The sequence below is a fragment of the Anthonomus grandis genome, chromosome 13 (genome assembly GCF_022605725.1).
Source record: "Anthonomus grandis grandis chromosome 13, icAntGran1.3, whole genome shotgun sequence".
In the NCBI taxonomy this organism is placed as follows: Eukaryota; Metazoa; Arthropoda; class Insecta; order Coleoptera; family Curculionidae; genus Anthonomus; species Anthonomus grandis.
Window position 1 is genome coordinate 445,261 of NC_065558.1, and position 17,372 is coordinate 462,632.

The following is a 17,372-nucleotide window of genomic DNA, read 5'->3' on the forward strand; positions in this document are numbered from 1 at the left end:
ATAAATAGCTAATAAATGGTAATATTACTTATACTCAAACTCTATAATAATTAATAAAAAATTATCAGGTAAATATTTGTTGACGACGTCACTGGTAGAGAGTGCTTGTATCAGTGGCAACAACAATGCGATCGAGCGGCGTTGCGATGCCATTACCGTTTTCTCGTTTTTTCGTACTTTATTTTCATTTATTTAAAGTTAATATTGACTTCGATATAGAGTATTTTATCAAATTTATTTTAAAAAAATGATTGATATTTTATTAAAGGGGAGCAGTAGTATTGTTTTGAGCCTTCGGAAACAACTGAAAATTTTTATGATATTATAAAGTGATTTTTGCCATTTCTCTATAAGCATTTGGCATCATTGCATTAGAGATGTTGTAAGCAAACAAACCTGTCCATAGTTCCACGGCATGCTACTTCTAGCCTTTCAATGTTCTAAGAATTCCACTTTTAAATTGGCGGATGTCGAAACTTTGACAAGGCAGAAATTTGCGGAAATTTCGAATGATGAGTGGATAAATATTTGCAACCATATAGACAACATAGAAAAACAATATTTCAGAAGTCATCACCTTTTTGATGAAGCATTCGATTCTTTAAAATTTACAGTAAATACAGGCTCATCTGATAAAGAGATCGAATGGTCTTCATCGGATGAATCTGATTTAGGTTGTAATACACTATCTGATAGTGAATAAAAATATATAATATGCAAAATAATGAAATAAAACTTTAAGCTTATACCAATTTGTTTCTTTACACAAGTTGTTTAAAATACCTAATCCTAAAAAAAAAAAATGAGAATAAAGAATATTTTTCAGCTACCTATTTGAAGTCCTGTTTTAAAAATAATTAGCGAACTACATCCTCCTGTAAGTAAAACTATTTTTTATTAGATTTTTTATGGGCACATCACAATGCTAAAAAATATAATTTTAATTTATCTACATTTTTTTAAACGAATCTCGGAGCAATTAAATTCAAATATATGCATTCTTAGTTGGTATTTCAACTAAATCAAACGCACTTATAATATCGCTAGCTATACCTACTAAAAATCTAGGGCTATTTAAACTCTAGTACAAATAAATATTAATAATTTCAACAATTGTGCCGCCTCCACTGTCTTCAGACCTCGACATAGTCATCTGACCCGATCGATAGAATAACGAGATGCGCGGATTTTGCCGCCTGTTGATGTCACCGGTTCTTTATAAACTTTTCTAACTATATCTCTCTTAATAGCGTTACCTTTTTCGTCTTGCAATATTCCTTGTCGATCACACGACCAGTGGAGTAAGTTAGGTTAGGTTTGCCATCGGTTACGGTCAATCCGAGCCTCTCGAGCGAATCCGAATGTAAGAAATACGTGTGTTTCGACTCCTAAAAGAATGCATTAATATCATTGGGTTCGAAATACCGTATCAACTTACTTGTAAAACTTTGAAATTCTCATGATTCGGATCCCAGAGTAGTAAAACGACGTCGCCCACTTTGCAACTGTCGATGTTCAAACGGTGCGGTCGGCTCGGCAGAGTTTCGCTTCTTGACAAATCCGACGGTCCAGGGGGACGCGACAGCGTCCCATCGAATTTCCCTATAAAAGATCACCCGTGAAAACTCGGAAAACTGATTCACTGTCATCGACCGTCCTAACCTTCATAAACGGCCACAGATGTGGACATAGTCATCTTATCCCTATTAATCTCCTCTAAAACTTCCAGATTTTCTTTTAATAGCGTTACCACCTCCTCGGTATCGGCTTTTCCTTCCAGAAGCTGCGTGAGCTGTTTTAAGGTGCTTTGGAATTTTATGATTTCTAAATGGGGTTTTTTGGGGCTGTGGATGTCCGAGGGGGCGGACGAAGAGGGTTTATCTAAAGTGTGTTGTTCCGACCTAGGACTATTAAGTTGTAAATTTTAGGTTAATGTATTTTGTTTCGTGTAAATATAATATGCTGAATCAATATATCTGAGTAAGAGATATCATCATGTTTTGCTGTATTAAAGATATCATCAGATCTAATATATCACCTTTCATTTAGTAAGTTTTTAATTTAATTGTAATATATGAATTCCCTAAAATTTTAGTGCATATACATCTTTAGATACATTCATATGTACATAATGTCTGCCTTTTGTTTGTGTTTTAAAGCAAAAAAGTTCTTATTATTTTGTTTAAGTCCCTTTAAATTTAACGTAACTGAGACATTTCTTCCAGGCAATTAAGCAGAAAAAAAAACGTTTTAGTTCTAATTTGCTGGAAGAAACACAGTAATACATTCGACTGCCTGGAATAAAACCCAATTAAAAAAAGAAGAAATGTCTTCCAGACAGTTGAGCGGCAAATGAAGAAAGAAAAATGGTTTAGCTTCAATTTTCTGGAAAAAATAAGCCAAGACCTTCAAATACCTATTGTTTTTCTGTGTGAGTTTGAATTTCCTCAATTGCTTGTAAGTAAAACATAATTAAGCCACTTCTAAGCAGTTAAATAAATTTAAAAAAAAATTGTTCTAGGCAGTTGAGTAGCAAATACCTTTGACTCTTTGGAAGATATTCCTTCATATTATCTTCTTCCAGTAGGTTCAATTTTTCATTTTAATTTCCTCAATTGCCTGGAATTAAAACTTAATTGAGGCATTTCTTCCAGGCAGTTATAGGAATAAGAAAAGGAAATTCTTACAGGTAAGTAAGCAGCAAATTCAGAAAGGAAAACGATTCAGCTTCGATTTACTGGAAGAAATCCCTTCAATTATATCCTTCCAGAAAGTTGATTATTTTGTTTAAAATTCCTCAGTTGCCTGGAAGTAAAACCTAAATAATTCATTCTTTTCAGGCAGTTGAATATTAAAATCCAAGTGAATAAAATATTGTGAATTACATAGTCTATGATGACTTTATCATACAGCAAATGACTGCAAAAACCGTATATTTCTATTAACATCTTAACTCCTTATTCGAGACAAACAAATTTGACAAAATAATCACAGGCCAAAACAAGTATACCAATCAATGTGCAAATTTAAAGTGTGTATCTCTGTTTCCAAAAGGTAAGTTCATTGATACCGAAAAACTGTTTAAAGGGAAAGGGAAAACAAAAACAAGCAAATAAAAACATTAAACTACTATTTATTATTAGAAAATAAATATTAGTTATCGATAAACAAACTAAAGTTTAACGTGTTCGCTGCCGAGTCAAAAAAACCGCGTTTCAATGTTAAATTTGGGCCTGGATATTCGTCAAAGTTGCGTTTTCTTACCTCATATTAAATTAAAAATAGCCCTTTAAGGGCTAAACTATTAAAGAGGCTTAACAGTAGATTTTTTTAAGATTTATACTGCATATCATGCACACATCTTTTTGAAATCTTTGATTTCTTACTTAATTATGCCCAGTTTAAACATGACACATCGTCTTATGATGGACGTAAATGGTACTTGAATGGTCTGAAATGTTCGATCTTTTTTAGGTTTCTACTATATATACAGTATTGTGCAAAAAGATAGCAACATTGAACTTTCCTGTTATATATCTTTTAGTATCTATTTTATAAGTAAGGTTTATATATTATTTACAAGAATAGTTAGAGCCTGTTTATATTTTCATATTATTTGTATCATAATAAATAAAACACCAAATTGTTTTATGCAAATTTATTATTCAAAAATATGGCAACAAAAAATAGTTTTAAGTCTAAAAAATATATAACCCAACTAAATTAAAATCAATTCAATTTTCGGGTAGTTCTCCTTTATAACATCTGTACATCGTCTTGGCATGGACTTAATTAATTTCATAATATAGTCATTGTTCACTTCTTTCCACTATTTCAAAGAGAATATTTTGTATTAGAACATGTTAGGTGCCTGATTTGGTGTCAATGTAATGCCATAAATTCTCTATAGGGTTTAGGTCTGGCGATTGAGATGGCCAGACCATTAAATTTATTTTTTCATCAGATAGCCACCTCTTAACAAATTGAGAAGCATGTTTTGGATCGTTGTCATGCTGAAATATGGCTGTTACTGGCATGGCTTCATCCATATATGGCACTAAATGTGTTTGCAGAATGTCTTTGTACATGAAACGATCCATTTTGCCCACAATTCTTACTATGGGTTCCATACCACGAGCCGAGAAACATCCCCATACAAGAATATTTCCTCCTTGATGTTTAACTGTCGGGCAAATGTACTTTTTGTTTAATCTTTGTTCACTGGGGCGTCTGACGTACATCACTCCATCAGTCCTGAATAAATTACATTTAGATTCATCACTAAATACGACTTTCTTCCACTCAGCTACAGACCAGTGGACATGAGATTGGGCAAAGTGAAAACGAGCCTTGACGTTCTTCTTTGAGAGTAACGGTTTTTTATCGGGGCAGTAGTTTGTACGAGCAGGTAAGTTGGCATCAAGTAATCTTCTCCTTACGGTACTGGAACTGAGGTTTACTCCTCCACCCTCTTTTAATTTTGCCAAAATTTGGGAAGAAGACAAAAAAGGATTTTCTTTGGAAATTCGTAGCAGCTGCCTATCCATCTTCAAATTTGTTTTTCTGGGTCTACCAGGAATGGGCGCCGGTGCAACTGTTCCAGTAAGGCGAAATTTTTTGCAAACTCTGGATACGATTGACCTGTGAAGCCGTAAGCTTCTTGCAATGTCACTTTGCCTAACACCAATTTCGTAATGCTCCACAATAATTTTTCTTACATCACCAGAGACGGTTTTTGAGCGACCCATTTTAAGTTAATTCTGAGATTCAAAAATAACAACTTTACAGCAGGTAAATCGATATTTAACTGATAAAATAAATGCGAAACAAGAATGTTGCTATATTTATGCACATTGTCTAAATAAACAAACATGAAGTTCCTTACTCTGCATTGGCATTCTTATAATATCTCGGTATAATTATAAATAATACAGAGGCGTGTACTTAAAAGTAAAGAAATAATATGGAATAAATAAAGGAGCAAATAATATTTTTGACAACATCGTTTGTTGCACAATACAGTAATTATCACAAGAATATGCCTAGAATCTTTGTTTTCTGTAAACATATGTAATTATATGGATACTTAGTAGAGTAAAATGGAGGTTAAAATATTGAGAATTGAGTGAAATTCGTTTTATTTAGAAAGTCATATAAGTACCCAATTAAAGACTAAATCATCTAAAAGCATTGATATTCTCACATAGTTACCCTTAATACATTTAATGAATATCATTATATTACAATTATTCGTTCTAATTATTGGATCTAAGATGAATGATTTATGACTGAGAAATTAATTAAATATACATTTTTAGGTAATAAGTGATGTAATCGTAAAAGTTATTTAAAAATTCTTATGTCTTATATTTTTGCGAGAAACAAATTATACCGGGTGATACAGGAAAAAGGGAACAATTAATAACTATTTTTACTCTTTAGGATAAACAAATAAAATTTGATATATTGATGAAATTGTTATAAGAGCATCTTTTGACAGATTCAAAAGATGTTTTCCGTCCAAAAGACAGATTATTTTCCGTCACTTCCTGTTTAACCGGAAACTTTCTCATTTTAAATGAGACATTTGATATCTTGTTACGTATTTCTATAGAAAAATTGTACTGCATTTGCTTCTTTTTGTTTTATATTCATAAAAAAAAAACAATTGTTAAAATAGGGTGCCAAAGTTTTAATTTCTAATCAAGTAAAACACTACACGTTTTACACGCCTATTTAAAATGTCCAAACCAGTAATTTTGGTATTTATTTTATTTTTTTAAATATAACGTTATTGGAAACAATCACTTTTAAAATGCGTTTGTTTTCCAATAATTTGTTATGATTATTTTTTACGTTGGTTGATAAATAAGCCTATAAGAAGAAAAAATTAAGTCACATAAATAAACGCGTTTAATTAATAAAAGGCTTTGATTTCTTCAATAGGAGGCAGCGTTGTGACGCGTTCTTCACTTATTGATCAATTGACATAATACATGACATCTTGTCAAGTGAAATTTAAGGTTTACTGACTGTATTTCAAAGTGGTTCTTAATCATTGTTGAACATTGAACCAAAGGAAGTTGCTTTAACTTGGTCACATCCAGGCACACTTAAATTTCATTATTCCGAGTTAGCTAATATTCATAATTCGGCTTTAACACAATTGGAAAACTCCTCTTAAAATAACGCATTTACTAATCACAAGTGTTTTCGAACGTCAATGTTTGCTCCAGCAGCGAATCTATTAAACTTTCAAAATAAACACCAACTTACAACAAATAAACCAAAATATCAATAGGAAACAACAAAATCTTGCAATAAAACCAACAAACAAAGAAAAAAATAAACCTAAACATACCGATCGGCATCGCCTACAGAAACGGTGATGCCTTGGTCATTCACATTCTCGTGTATCCCGCTGTCTTCCACCAGTTGCTGAATTCTGGCAAATTCTGGATCCGTATCCTCGATTTCTTGTTGAGCTTGAGTTAATTGGGATTCGGTCAAAGGTTTTGCCACTTCTACGCGTGGAATCACCGTGATGTAGTAGAATTTCGAGCCGAGCGGAAGTTTGAATCGATTGTCGACCTATGACGAGAGAAATTCTCGATAAAACTACTTTTCCTATTTAAATATACATTCATTCATTTGGCCATTATTATTACCTTAAGGACACTGCAAAGTTCTTTCTCCACCACTTCGCCGACGCAATGAGTTTTGTTGGGCACCCCGTCGTCGGCTACGCTCAGACCCAGCTTGTCCAGGCATTCGGGTTTTAATAAATACGGATGCCTACCAGGCTCCTGAAACCGTTTATGCAATAACATTTTTTTTTTCGTTTTAAGATCTTAATACCTTTAAAATCTTGAAGGCTTTGTACGTTTGATCCCAAATAATCAGCACCAAGTCTCCTTTATTGCAACTGCCGATGTTTAAACGAAGCGGATTGGGCGTTACTTCGGTTTTGGGCACGCCTAAAGAATGACGAATTTCAGTTAAAAAAAAATTATTAAACCGTTAGGTGAGTACGACTAGTACGAGTTTTATCGTGATATGCAATATTGACTTATTTGAATATTCATTTTGTTAGGCTCTAGTTGTAAATCATCCTGTATAAAACCAATGTTAGATCTCCATTACTTTTAAAATCAGGATTATTTTAATTTTATGTTTCTTAACGTAGTTTAAGCGGGAATAATATAGTCCTATGGTTGGAACTTTTGGTGTGACACTCAAATTACAAGACAGTTTTTCAACTCTTAAAAAGTTTTGGTTAGTGGTAAAACTGTCTCGTAATTCGCGGATAATATATTACTTAAAGACTAAAACATTTCGTCCAAATTTGTCGATAAGTTTTAGACAATTGTATTTGGAAATAAATGCGGTTAATTTGCAATTTTGTCCCTTGTAGTTTTTGAGGTACTTCGGAAAAACTAAGATAGCTGCTAAATTTTTATGTAAAACACGATAATGTGCTCAAATTTTATCATCATTTTTTAAAACACGCTAATTGGATTTTTATATTTATAAAGATAAAATATCCATAACACGGTTAATACAAAAAAAATTAAATATTCCTTAAAAACAGTAAAACTAAAACTTAAAAAACATTTAATAACTAACATGATTTATAAAGAACAAATAGAAAAATGAGTCTTTGCGAAATTTAAATGCGAAAATAGGGTGCGTTCTTTAAAAATTCCATTTATTATTTCATAATTAGAAAATACTGGCCTATTTAATAAATTTTGTTAAATCCTTCCTGCTTTTACCTTATTCACATCAATATAAGAACATTTATTAATTATTTTCAATCATAATTTGAAATATTTTGTATTAAAACATCATTCATTGGAAAAGCACAAAAATATCACTGTAGAATCCTTAAAAGAACAATACAGGTTTAAGAATATAAAATTAATACAAAAAACGAAGAAAGCTAAGGAAGAAGAAACCAAATAGTTTAACCACTTTTAGTAAAGATACAAAATGATTTTTGTGTTCTCAGACAAAACGCATGGATGGTGTGAGTACTACTTTTATATTATTATAGTTCACACGGTTTACAGATATTTTTCTTGAGGAAATTTTACCTAAAAATAGTTAAATAAATTTAATTTTCCTACTTCAGGTTAAAATATTTGTTAAGTAGGCCGTACCTGACAAGATGAATTATTATAAAAGTCATGGTCACGGTCGGGGTTTTTGTTCTTGTCAGTCACTTTGATGAGTGGTTATGAAAAATCAAAATCACACAATAATTAGTTCATAACTAATAAGTTATCCATTACCTTTTATTGCATTCTTATTGTTAGATAAGTAAGATGGTGTTATTTATTGCATATAACGTGGAAGTCAAAGACCTTGGCCCGCCCGAGGTCCAGACTTTAAGCAATTGGATTTTTACATATGAAAATAAAATAATCATTTCCAAATAAGCACATATTTCTGAAGATTCGGCGATCTTTTAGTAAAAGAATTTTAAAATGTATTGAGACAAATGAAGATTTACTGTCAAATATTCATTTATTTATCTAGTAGAAATATAATGAAGCAATTTCCTTAGAACGTTGAAAGGCTAGAATTAGCATTGCCGTGGAACTATGGGCAGTTTGTTTGCTTGCAACATCTCTAATACAATGATGCCAAATGATTATGTAAAAATAACAAAAAAACAGACTTTACAATATTATAAAAAAATTGCAAAACTTATTTTTAGGTGCAAGACAATACTATTCACCTTTAAAAAAATATGAAGGATTTTTTTTATAAAATATGATAACATACTTTATAAAGAAGTCAACATTCAAAGTTAAATGAATGTACACTACTGGTCAAAAGTGAAGAAACATTTACAAATTTAACAATAACATCTTAACATACAAGATATTATTTTACATTTTTAGTAGAAAATATTTAGCTCTATTATTGCAGCATAAAAACACATCCTTCTTGTTTGTTGATCAAAAAATGATTTATGCTATTTAATAAACATTCCAAACAAATCTTATTTGGTATTTAAAGTGATTATTTATCATTAGTTTGATCTTAACGTTGAGTGTTAAAGATTGATCTCCGAAAATTAATTGTTTCAAAATTTCAAACTGGTGTAAAACAAAGTGAAATTGCTAGGCAAAATAATCGTAATAGATCCGTAGTTTCAAAAACTATTGCTGCTTTTAAAAAATATATTAGTGTGACTACCCGTCCAAGGTATGGACGGCCAAGGAAAACGAATAAAGTTATTGAGAGAAAAATAAAAATGTTGGCAACAGAACATCCCTTTATGCCCGCCACAGAAATTTATAATGATATACCTGGGATTTCGGTATCTGTGCGTCGTCGTTTGACTGAATTTGGACTTTATAGCCGTCGTCCAGCCAAAAAACCATTCATTTCTAAAAACATAGATTGGCTAGACTCCAATTTGCACAGGAACATCTTGATTGGACAACCCAAAAGTAGAAAACGGTTCTATTTTCTGATGAAAGTAAGTTCTGCCTATTCGGATCTGATGGAATGAAATGGGTTCGTCGTCCTGTCAATGTTAGACTTAATCCAAAGTACACCAGGGCAACTGTGAAACATGGAGGAGGCAATATCATGGTTTGGGGTTGCTTTTCCGGAACAGGAGTAGGACCATTAAGAAAAGTTGAAGGAAAAATGGACAGATTTCAATTTTTAAGAATTTTTCAGGATCATAATTATGCTTCCATACGCAGAAGAAAATATGCCGCTTCGATAGTCGTTTCAGCAGGATAACGATCCGAAGCATACCGCAAAAGTAGTAAAGAAATGGTTTGAAGACAACAATGTGCCCCTTATGAAATGGCCCGCACAAAGTCCGGATCTAAACCCGATAGAAAACGTATGGGACCATTTAGATAGGAAAATCAGAAAAAAAAAAGATAAATTTAGAAACCAGGATGATTTGTTCACAGCTCTTCAAGAGGAGTGGAATTCCATTTCAGCAGATTATATTGGCAGCCTAATGAACTCTATGCGAAGTCGGTGTGCTGAAGTTATAAAAAATAAGGGTTTTGCTAAATATTATTATTCTTTGTATGTACAACTAACTAATATATTGTGTATAAAAAATAAATAATTTTTTATTGAGATACTGAAGACTAGAAACAAAATTATATTAAAAAAAAAAATAAAAAATTAATGATTAAATAGACTAATATAAAAATAAATACAAAAGACACTTTGTTTCTCCACTTTTGTCCGGTAGTGTAGATAATGTATATTAGAGAAAAAGGCAACAACATAACAACGTCGCGGGACCGTATTATTTATTCCACTGACACAAGTAATCTTTACCAGTGACGTCGTCAAAAAATATTTATTATTAATAGATTATTTAAATTATAAACAATATTACCGGTTATGAACTCTCTATGCATTTTTTTACCGTACTTCATTAGAATAAAGGTACTTATCTAATAAAAAGCATTTCTATGGAAATTAAATATTTTATAATTATTATAGATTTCTTAATAAGTTTTTATTATTTTACATTTATAACGACGGTTGTCCCTTGATACGATGTTATGACGATATCGGTATTTGCTTTTGAAAAGATCGGCTTAAATCGCCTTTTTCCCATAGTGCGGCATAAGTTTTTACTATCGTAACAGTTCCTTTCTCCTTTTTCAACCAAAAACTACAGAAAAACATAGAACTTCACTCATTCACTTCACAATGCCGAATGTAAACCCAAAGACGTTTGTCAAGATAACATTTCGCAAGATGATATCAGCTTTTGCCTGCGGTGTTGCCATTACCAATTTTTTAGAAGCGGTTTTAGACTTGACAACAGAGAATCGATGAATATGTTTGTAAATAAAACACCCCCTTGTCCCTGTTTACATCTTGAACTCAAACAAAATTGTCGTTTCTAGTCTTTCTTTCAATGTTTTAAGGCAATTTCAATAGTTTATGTATGTCGTTTTTTTTTTGAGTGCATTGAAAACTTTAAATGTAGATATCTCGAAAAGTGTTAATCGTAGCGAGATTTTTGAAATATATCTTTTTTAAACAAAACCGTTTGCACCATACATATTTTAAATAAAAAATTTAATTATGCCAGGCCTAAAAAAGTTACCAAATTAAAAAAAAAATTAAATATACCAGAAGCATCCCCTACTGAACGATCTACAGTAGAATCCGCCGGCTGCGTCTTAACTTTCGCCAACTCCTCCATCAATACGTCCCGTTCCTTCTTGAGACGTTCAACCTCCTCAACGAGATCGGATTGTTGCCTGTTATCCTCCTGGTATTCGGCCAACTGTTGGATCGTCGTCTTATATTTGATGATTTCCAAGTTCATGTTGGTCTCGCGGTCTCTCAGTACGTCGATCAGTTTGTCCTTGTCCTCGGCAATTTGTTTGGCTACACGCGTCAGCTGCTCCCTTTCATCTGCGAACTCTCTGCTTTTGATCTCGAGGGTTTTCGTCCATTTCTGTTGCTCCTCGAGAACGGCGCGCTCCTTGTCGAGCTCGAAATTTTCGGTCATTTGGGCCAAAAGGGCGGTGGTCGGTGGCGGGAGTGAGGTGAAATCGCCCGATTTTTCTTTTTCCAGTGACGTTACCGACGGACTGCGTTCCATCGTCATTAATTTAAACCTGGAAATATGTTAGGAATGGTTTAATTAAAACAAAAGGATATACAGTCTTTTTTAAACTGTATTCCACAGAAATGGCACCACAATTACAACTATTTGAACTACAGATTAGGGTTTTTGCTTGCTAAAGGTACGGTCATCTTACTTTCATGTTTCTCAAAGAGACCTCCTAATAATAAATATTCAGAGATTGAAGAGACACAAAGTCAACTGTCTCAGAATGTTTACTATTACGCATGTTTCGCCCTAAGGCATCTAAATTAACACCACAAACATTTAAGTTAAAATAAAAAATAAAATGTTGCTGACGTTCACATTTTATCACAGTTTTTAAACGGGATCCAATGATGCCTTAGGGCGAAACACATGTAATAGTTTTTTTTTAATAAACATACTGAGATCTTACTTTCAGTTGACCGTTAATGTAAAGCTCTCATTGAATAAAATTCCCTGCGATTTCCCCGCTTATTTAATGGTTTCTTTGGCCTCCGAACCCCATTACACGTTAAATAATGAGTGTCATTTTAATGGAATTGTCTTGATTTTTGTTGGTAGAAGTACTCAAAATCCAATTTTTTCTGAGAAAAGTTAAAAAAAAAATAATTCAAATGCCTGGAAGAAGATTAAATATTACGTTCAAACGCCTGGACGATATATAAGGTTTTTCTGGAAATACCTCGAAATATAAATAACTGATTTCAAAACCTTGGATGAGATAATAATTATCAGCTTTATTTAAAAAATTGTGTTCATACATAAGATAAAGTGAATAAACCACTTATAACTTATTTACACAAAGGAAATAGTGTTAAAAACTGCATAACTGAAGAAAAAAAATCGTTACAATCCCAAGTAACAATTTAGGTTCTAAAAAGGTTATAAATGATTCCTAGAACCTGTTTAAGAGAAAAATTATTGATTATGCCATTAACTTCCTGCATTAACATACTGCATTAACATACTGCGCATAACCTCCTGTAGTAAAAAAAGGCCCAGCCCTAAAGAGGTTGTCGTTGCCAATAGGCCCTGGCCAATTTGAAACCAGATCGCATATCACAGAACCTATATAGCTAATAGAAATAACCTTTATCGAACCTGAAGATGCTTATATAATATTAAATAAAAAGCAATGGCGATATATATAATATATTTTAGAAAAAAATATATTATACTGGAATAGATGACCGATTTTCATTGCGCAAACCAGTTTCTTGAAAAAGTTGGGTGTAATTTAACTGTAAAACACGCGCGCCTTTGATATCTTACAAATTAAACATTATTCAGTGCCAATAAAGAAATAAAAAATTATTATATTTTTATTTCTGAGATGCTTTATTGATAATATGTACTTAACTGCTCCAGTGTCTTTATATATTATCTAAATTGTTTACATATTACATTATTTTTGCCTGTATTTGAATAGCTTATAAAAATAGAAGAATTACATTTTTTCTTCAAAATGGACGCCTAGCAAGGTATGCTTTTAAGCTGCTATAATAACTTAAGAAAGTATCAAAAGCTATGTCGTAGGACAAAAGGCTTAAAAAAATACCAATGGGTTTTAAAAAAAGCTAAAACAGGGCTAACTAGCATCTTCCAGGACTTATAGGCCACTTTTAATAACCAATTAGCTGGTCTGCAAAGTCTGGGCGAATTTCAATAAATGGCTTTTAGGCATTTAGTAGGATCTATTGGCATTATTTATTACTACGCGGGATTTCTTGAGTCTTCTTTATTGCAATTCAGTTTGCGTTTGGTTTTGGTGGTTCCAGTTACTGTGAAAATAAAAGTGTGTTTTTTTATCGTTCAAATTGCATACAGGGCTGTATTTAGGTACATAAAAAGGTAAGTTCATTTTAGTTCATATAATAAAGATAGGCAAAGCGATTTTGATAAAGATAAATACAGATGATTTATATTCTTTATAAATTTTGGATTTTTTTATTAGTAAATTTAATAAATACAAAAATATAATACATATAGATTTTTAAATATTTAAAACTTAAAAATGGTATAATATTGGACTTCATATTTTGGTATGTTTTTGGTTACTGTGAGCAATTATACCTACTTTAATCCTTGTATTAACACTACATTTGTGTCTTTGTAATAGTATTTTAGATTGAATTAAGTTGATTAGGTACTGGAAAACCTATTGGATCAAACTTTAACCTAAGCAATATTTTTTTTAGAAAATGCCATTTAATGTGGTCCAAACTATAGAACGGGGAACGATGCTGATATACATAGCAGTCGATTTGTCAATATTGACCTCCCGCAATATCCCGTAAATTTATTTTACATAGAGTAGCCAAAAAAGTTCTAGGGTCCTTCGGAAACTTGACCTCCATGTATTTATATTTAAAATTTTTAAAAGATCTTTAATGGCAACATGTCTAATGTTATATTTCAGTGCCCAATCTTTTAAATCTTGACTAAAATCAAATTTCTTAAAGTCATAATTTCATCATCTTCATTCCAATCCTTCGACGAACTTGGTTGTTCTGAAGCCAGTTTTTCTGTTAAGCCACTGGTACTGGCATTGAGAATATGATTCTAGAGGATCAGGTTCAATGCCAAGACCGCCATCAGCTAAATTACGAGAATTATCTTCTTCCGGTGTATCTATTGCAAACTAATTTTTTTTTACGTTATAATCTACTAAAATTGTCAATATTTTATTTGTCATATTTACCTGACCAGTTGTAATTCGTTGGAAATTTCGCTTCACTTTTCTTTTAAAATTTCCACTTCTTACAATTAATACCAATATAACATTTCTAATACCAACTAATATACCTATGCCCGATCAAGTGCCATTTTCTATATAAAAATAATCATTAATTGCGTATCGCTCTAAATAAATTAAAAGGTCTTTTACTTTATTTTTAAATATCTGTAAACATGTTACAGTTTTTATGCTATTTGGTCATTTCTTAGTGAGTGTCAGTCGATGTGCAGGATAATTAACATTAAAGGAAGGTTCTTGTGTCATATCTATGAACCGTTAGTAGCACCCACAAGAATTGGCACCCTCAAAAATTATTTGAGTTTAAATAAAGGCCCATTACAGGCTCTGAAGCTCGTTCAACGACCGGGAAATAGGTTTTAAGAGTAATTCCAGGCACTTAAATTGATTGCAATCATATCAAGGACAACTTAAAGAACCTTTAAATTGAGTCTGGAATAGGACGCACAAAAAAGACACTCTGGATGGGAGTGTAAATGCCTGGAAAACTGAAAAAATACGTTTGGTGGCCACTAGAATGTTTATCCTATGCAGAATCGATTGTGTCAGATTTATTGCACATTTATATGGCAACTAGTCTAGTGTATTAGCAAAATTAATAAAATGCCTAAGAACGGATCAGAGACGTGACTATCAATCAGTTTTATTCATTATTTAAAGAGAAAAAATAAAGATACACACTGAAGTTCAAAATAACAGTTGATATTTTATGTCCAACTTCTCAAATACATATTCAAAATGCCAGAAAAATTATTGATAAATGTACTCAATAGTACACAAATCTACCAATTTCTTACCTAGATTTGATGTTATCAAACTCCGCCTTATGCTCCCGCTTCAAATCGCCGATTTCCTTTAAAAACTTCTCCTTTTCCAAATTTCTCTCTTGTAGCTGCCTCAAAAGTTCCTCGATACGCTCCGAGCTCTCCTCGTTCTGCTTGGACAAACCTTCCACACGCTTATTGCTATCCTCAATCCGATCTTCCATAACCTAAAAATTAAAAAACCTTTTGTGCCCTCTCAATTTCACCTTTAATCCTCCCGTTGTACCCTTTTATCCTCCTGTAGCCTCTTAATGACGTCCTCCTTTTCGAGCAAACTGTACCTATACCTCTCCCTTTCTTCTTCATTGTCCCGCCGCAAGCTCTCGATTATCTCCTTCTCGTTCTGGCTCACACCGTGCAATAGGGCCTCCCAAGTTCGCCCTAATTGTTCGTATTCTTTGCTAAGCACTTGCGAATTGTCCACGAATTGGGCTTTGAACTCGTTTAGGTCCGAGCGCAGTTTGGTCATCGATAGTCTGGCGATGTTACTCACGTCCTCGAATATCGATTTCAGTTTGTCGTGTTCCGAGCGAGATATTTGAAGATTGTCCTATAAGAAATTATACATTTTATTGTCCTGATTACATAACTACTTGATAACTAATGGTACTACTGATGTCCACAGAAAGGTGCGATGCTGATGTTCATGCATGAACGTTGCAAGATGACAAACTAAAAAAAAAACTGGATTCGACAATAGGAATCAAATAAACGATGGTCTAAGTTAGGCTATCAGGTATCTATCTATCGCTCTTAGGTAAGAACATGTGCAAAAATAAATAAAAGTTTTAACGGAGGAATAACTAAGCAATAGGGTGGCTCTAAAGTTGAGTTTAGAACATTTGGGATATTTACAGCTCGATATTTCAAGGTTTCGCGGTGTATTAAGAATTCAATTGATCAAAAGTTGACCTCTTGAAATGATGAGTATCAAATTTGCATTGGCAGTTTTATTTCAGGTATTTGAAGTATCTTTTTGATCTTTAAAATTAGGTTTCTTCAAGTCATTCAAGTTCCAGGCTCTCAGAGGCATTTTTTATTGTATGTCTAGCATTTGAGGTCATTTTAAGAGTCTGTCAGGTATTTAAAACCAGGTTTCGTCCAGTTTTTAAAACGATTTATGTTTCATTTCGTTTACATTACGTTAAGAGATAGCTCACGTTATTAAGAACTTATGAACCTTAACCTTAACCATCTTTATGTATCCAATTATCCCGTAGAGACATTTTTTATTTTATTCCTGGAATTTGATGTCATTTTAAGTCCCTTCGAGGTATTTAAATAATATTTCTTTCACGTGTTTAAAGCGATTTAGAATCCAGACTTTTGCAGACATTTCAATTTTTATTTCAGGCCTCGAAAATTATTATTTATGCCGTTTCCACTAACGTATTAATGTAATTGTATGTTTTCCAGATATTTTGTCGTTTGTAGAGGGCTTTGAAATTGAATTTTACCGGTTTTTTCGTGTATGTTTCGTTTTTGGAGTAATTTTTAAAATTTTCCATGTTTTTTTGCCACATTCCCGGCCATATTTACTGAATTAGGTAATTTTTTATTTTATTCCAGGTATTTAAAGTCAATTTGTTGGTACCCAGTGATTCGAACTAGATGCTTATACCCTCCAAGCATTTAAAGTGATTTTCATTTCATTTTATACATTTCACGGTAACTTGTATGTTTTCCAGGGACTCACATTAATTGTTTAAGATTGCCAGGCCTCTGGAATAGCTCCTTTATTTTTTCCAAGCTCCCAGAGACAATTTATTCCTGTTCCTCTTCATACTTTAGTAGTCTTCTAAATTTATAAGATTATCATAAATTTCTCCAGGGTGAAGTACCATTATGTAAAGCAAAATAATAGACGAAGGGTCCTGTTTACTTCACAATCTTTAACAACCGAAACGCGTCGGGATTCTTAAAATAAAGATTGTGAAGTAAACAGGACCATTCGTCTATTATTCTGCTTCTAGATTTATGTTTCTTTGTGGTTTTTAAAGTACTTTAGGTTCCAGACTCTTACAGACATTTTCTAATATTATTCCAGGCATCGAAAATAAATATTTATGCCTTTCAATCATCCCCAATAATTTTTGTATATTTTCCAGTTATTTTGATGCTTTTCAGGGACATTCACGCTTTCAGACACACTTTCAGGACAAATTTCCCA

General features: G+C 32.5%; 1 protein-coding gene across 7 annotated transcripts in view; it reads right to left on the reverse strand.

Annotated features, from left to right (window-relative positions):
• Positions 1 to 17,372, reverse strand: part of LOC126744142 (RB1-inducible coiled-coil protein 1) — a 55,362-nt gene that overhangs the window by 10,301 nt on the left and 27,689 nt on the right. For 6 of the 7 annotated variants that reach the window (XM_050451494.1, XM_050451492.1, XM_050451489.1 and 3 more), the window contains 9 exons: positions 15,429 to 15,752; positions 15,176 to 15,369; positions 11,137 to 11,630; positions 6,859 to 6,977; positions 6,669 to 6,806; positions 6,362 to 6,591; positions 1,663 to 1,907; positions 1,439 to 1,602; positions 1,257 to 1,388 (listed from right to left, as the gene is read on the reverse strand). In XM_050451494.1, the coding sequence (XP_050307451.1) occupies positions 1,257 to 1,388; positions 1,439 to 1,602; positions 1,663 to 1,907; positions 6,362 to 6,591; positions 6,669 to 6,806; positions 6,859 to 6,977; positions 11,137 to 11,630; positions 15,176 to 15,369; positions 15,429 to 15,752 (2,040 nt within the window). The remainder of the gene's footprint in view (positions 1 to 1,256; positions 1,389 to 1,438; positions 1,603 to 1,662; positions 1,908 to 6,361; positions 6,592 to 6,668; positions 6,807 to 6,858; positions 6,978 to 11,136; positions 11,631 to 15,175; positions 15,370 to 15,428; positions 15,753 to 17,372) is intronic. The other variant, XM_050451493.1, reaches the window with a different exon arrangement.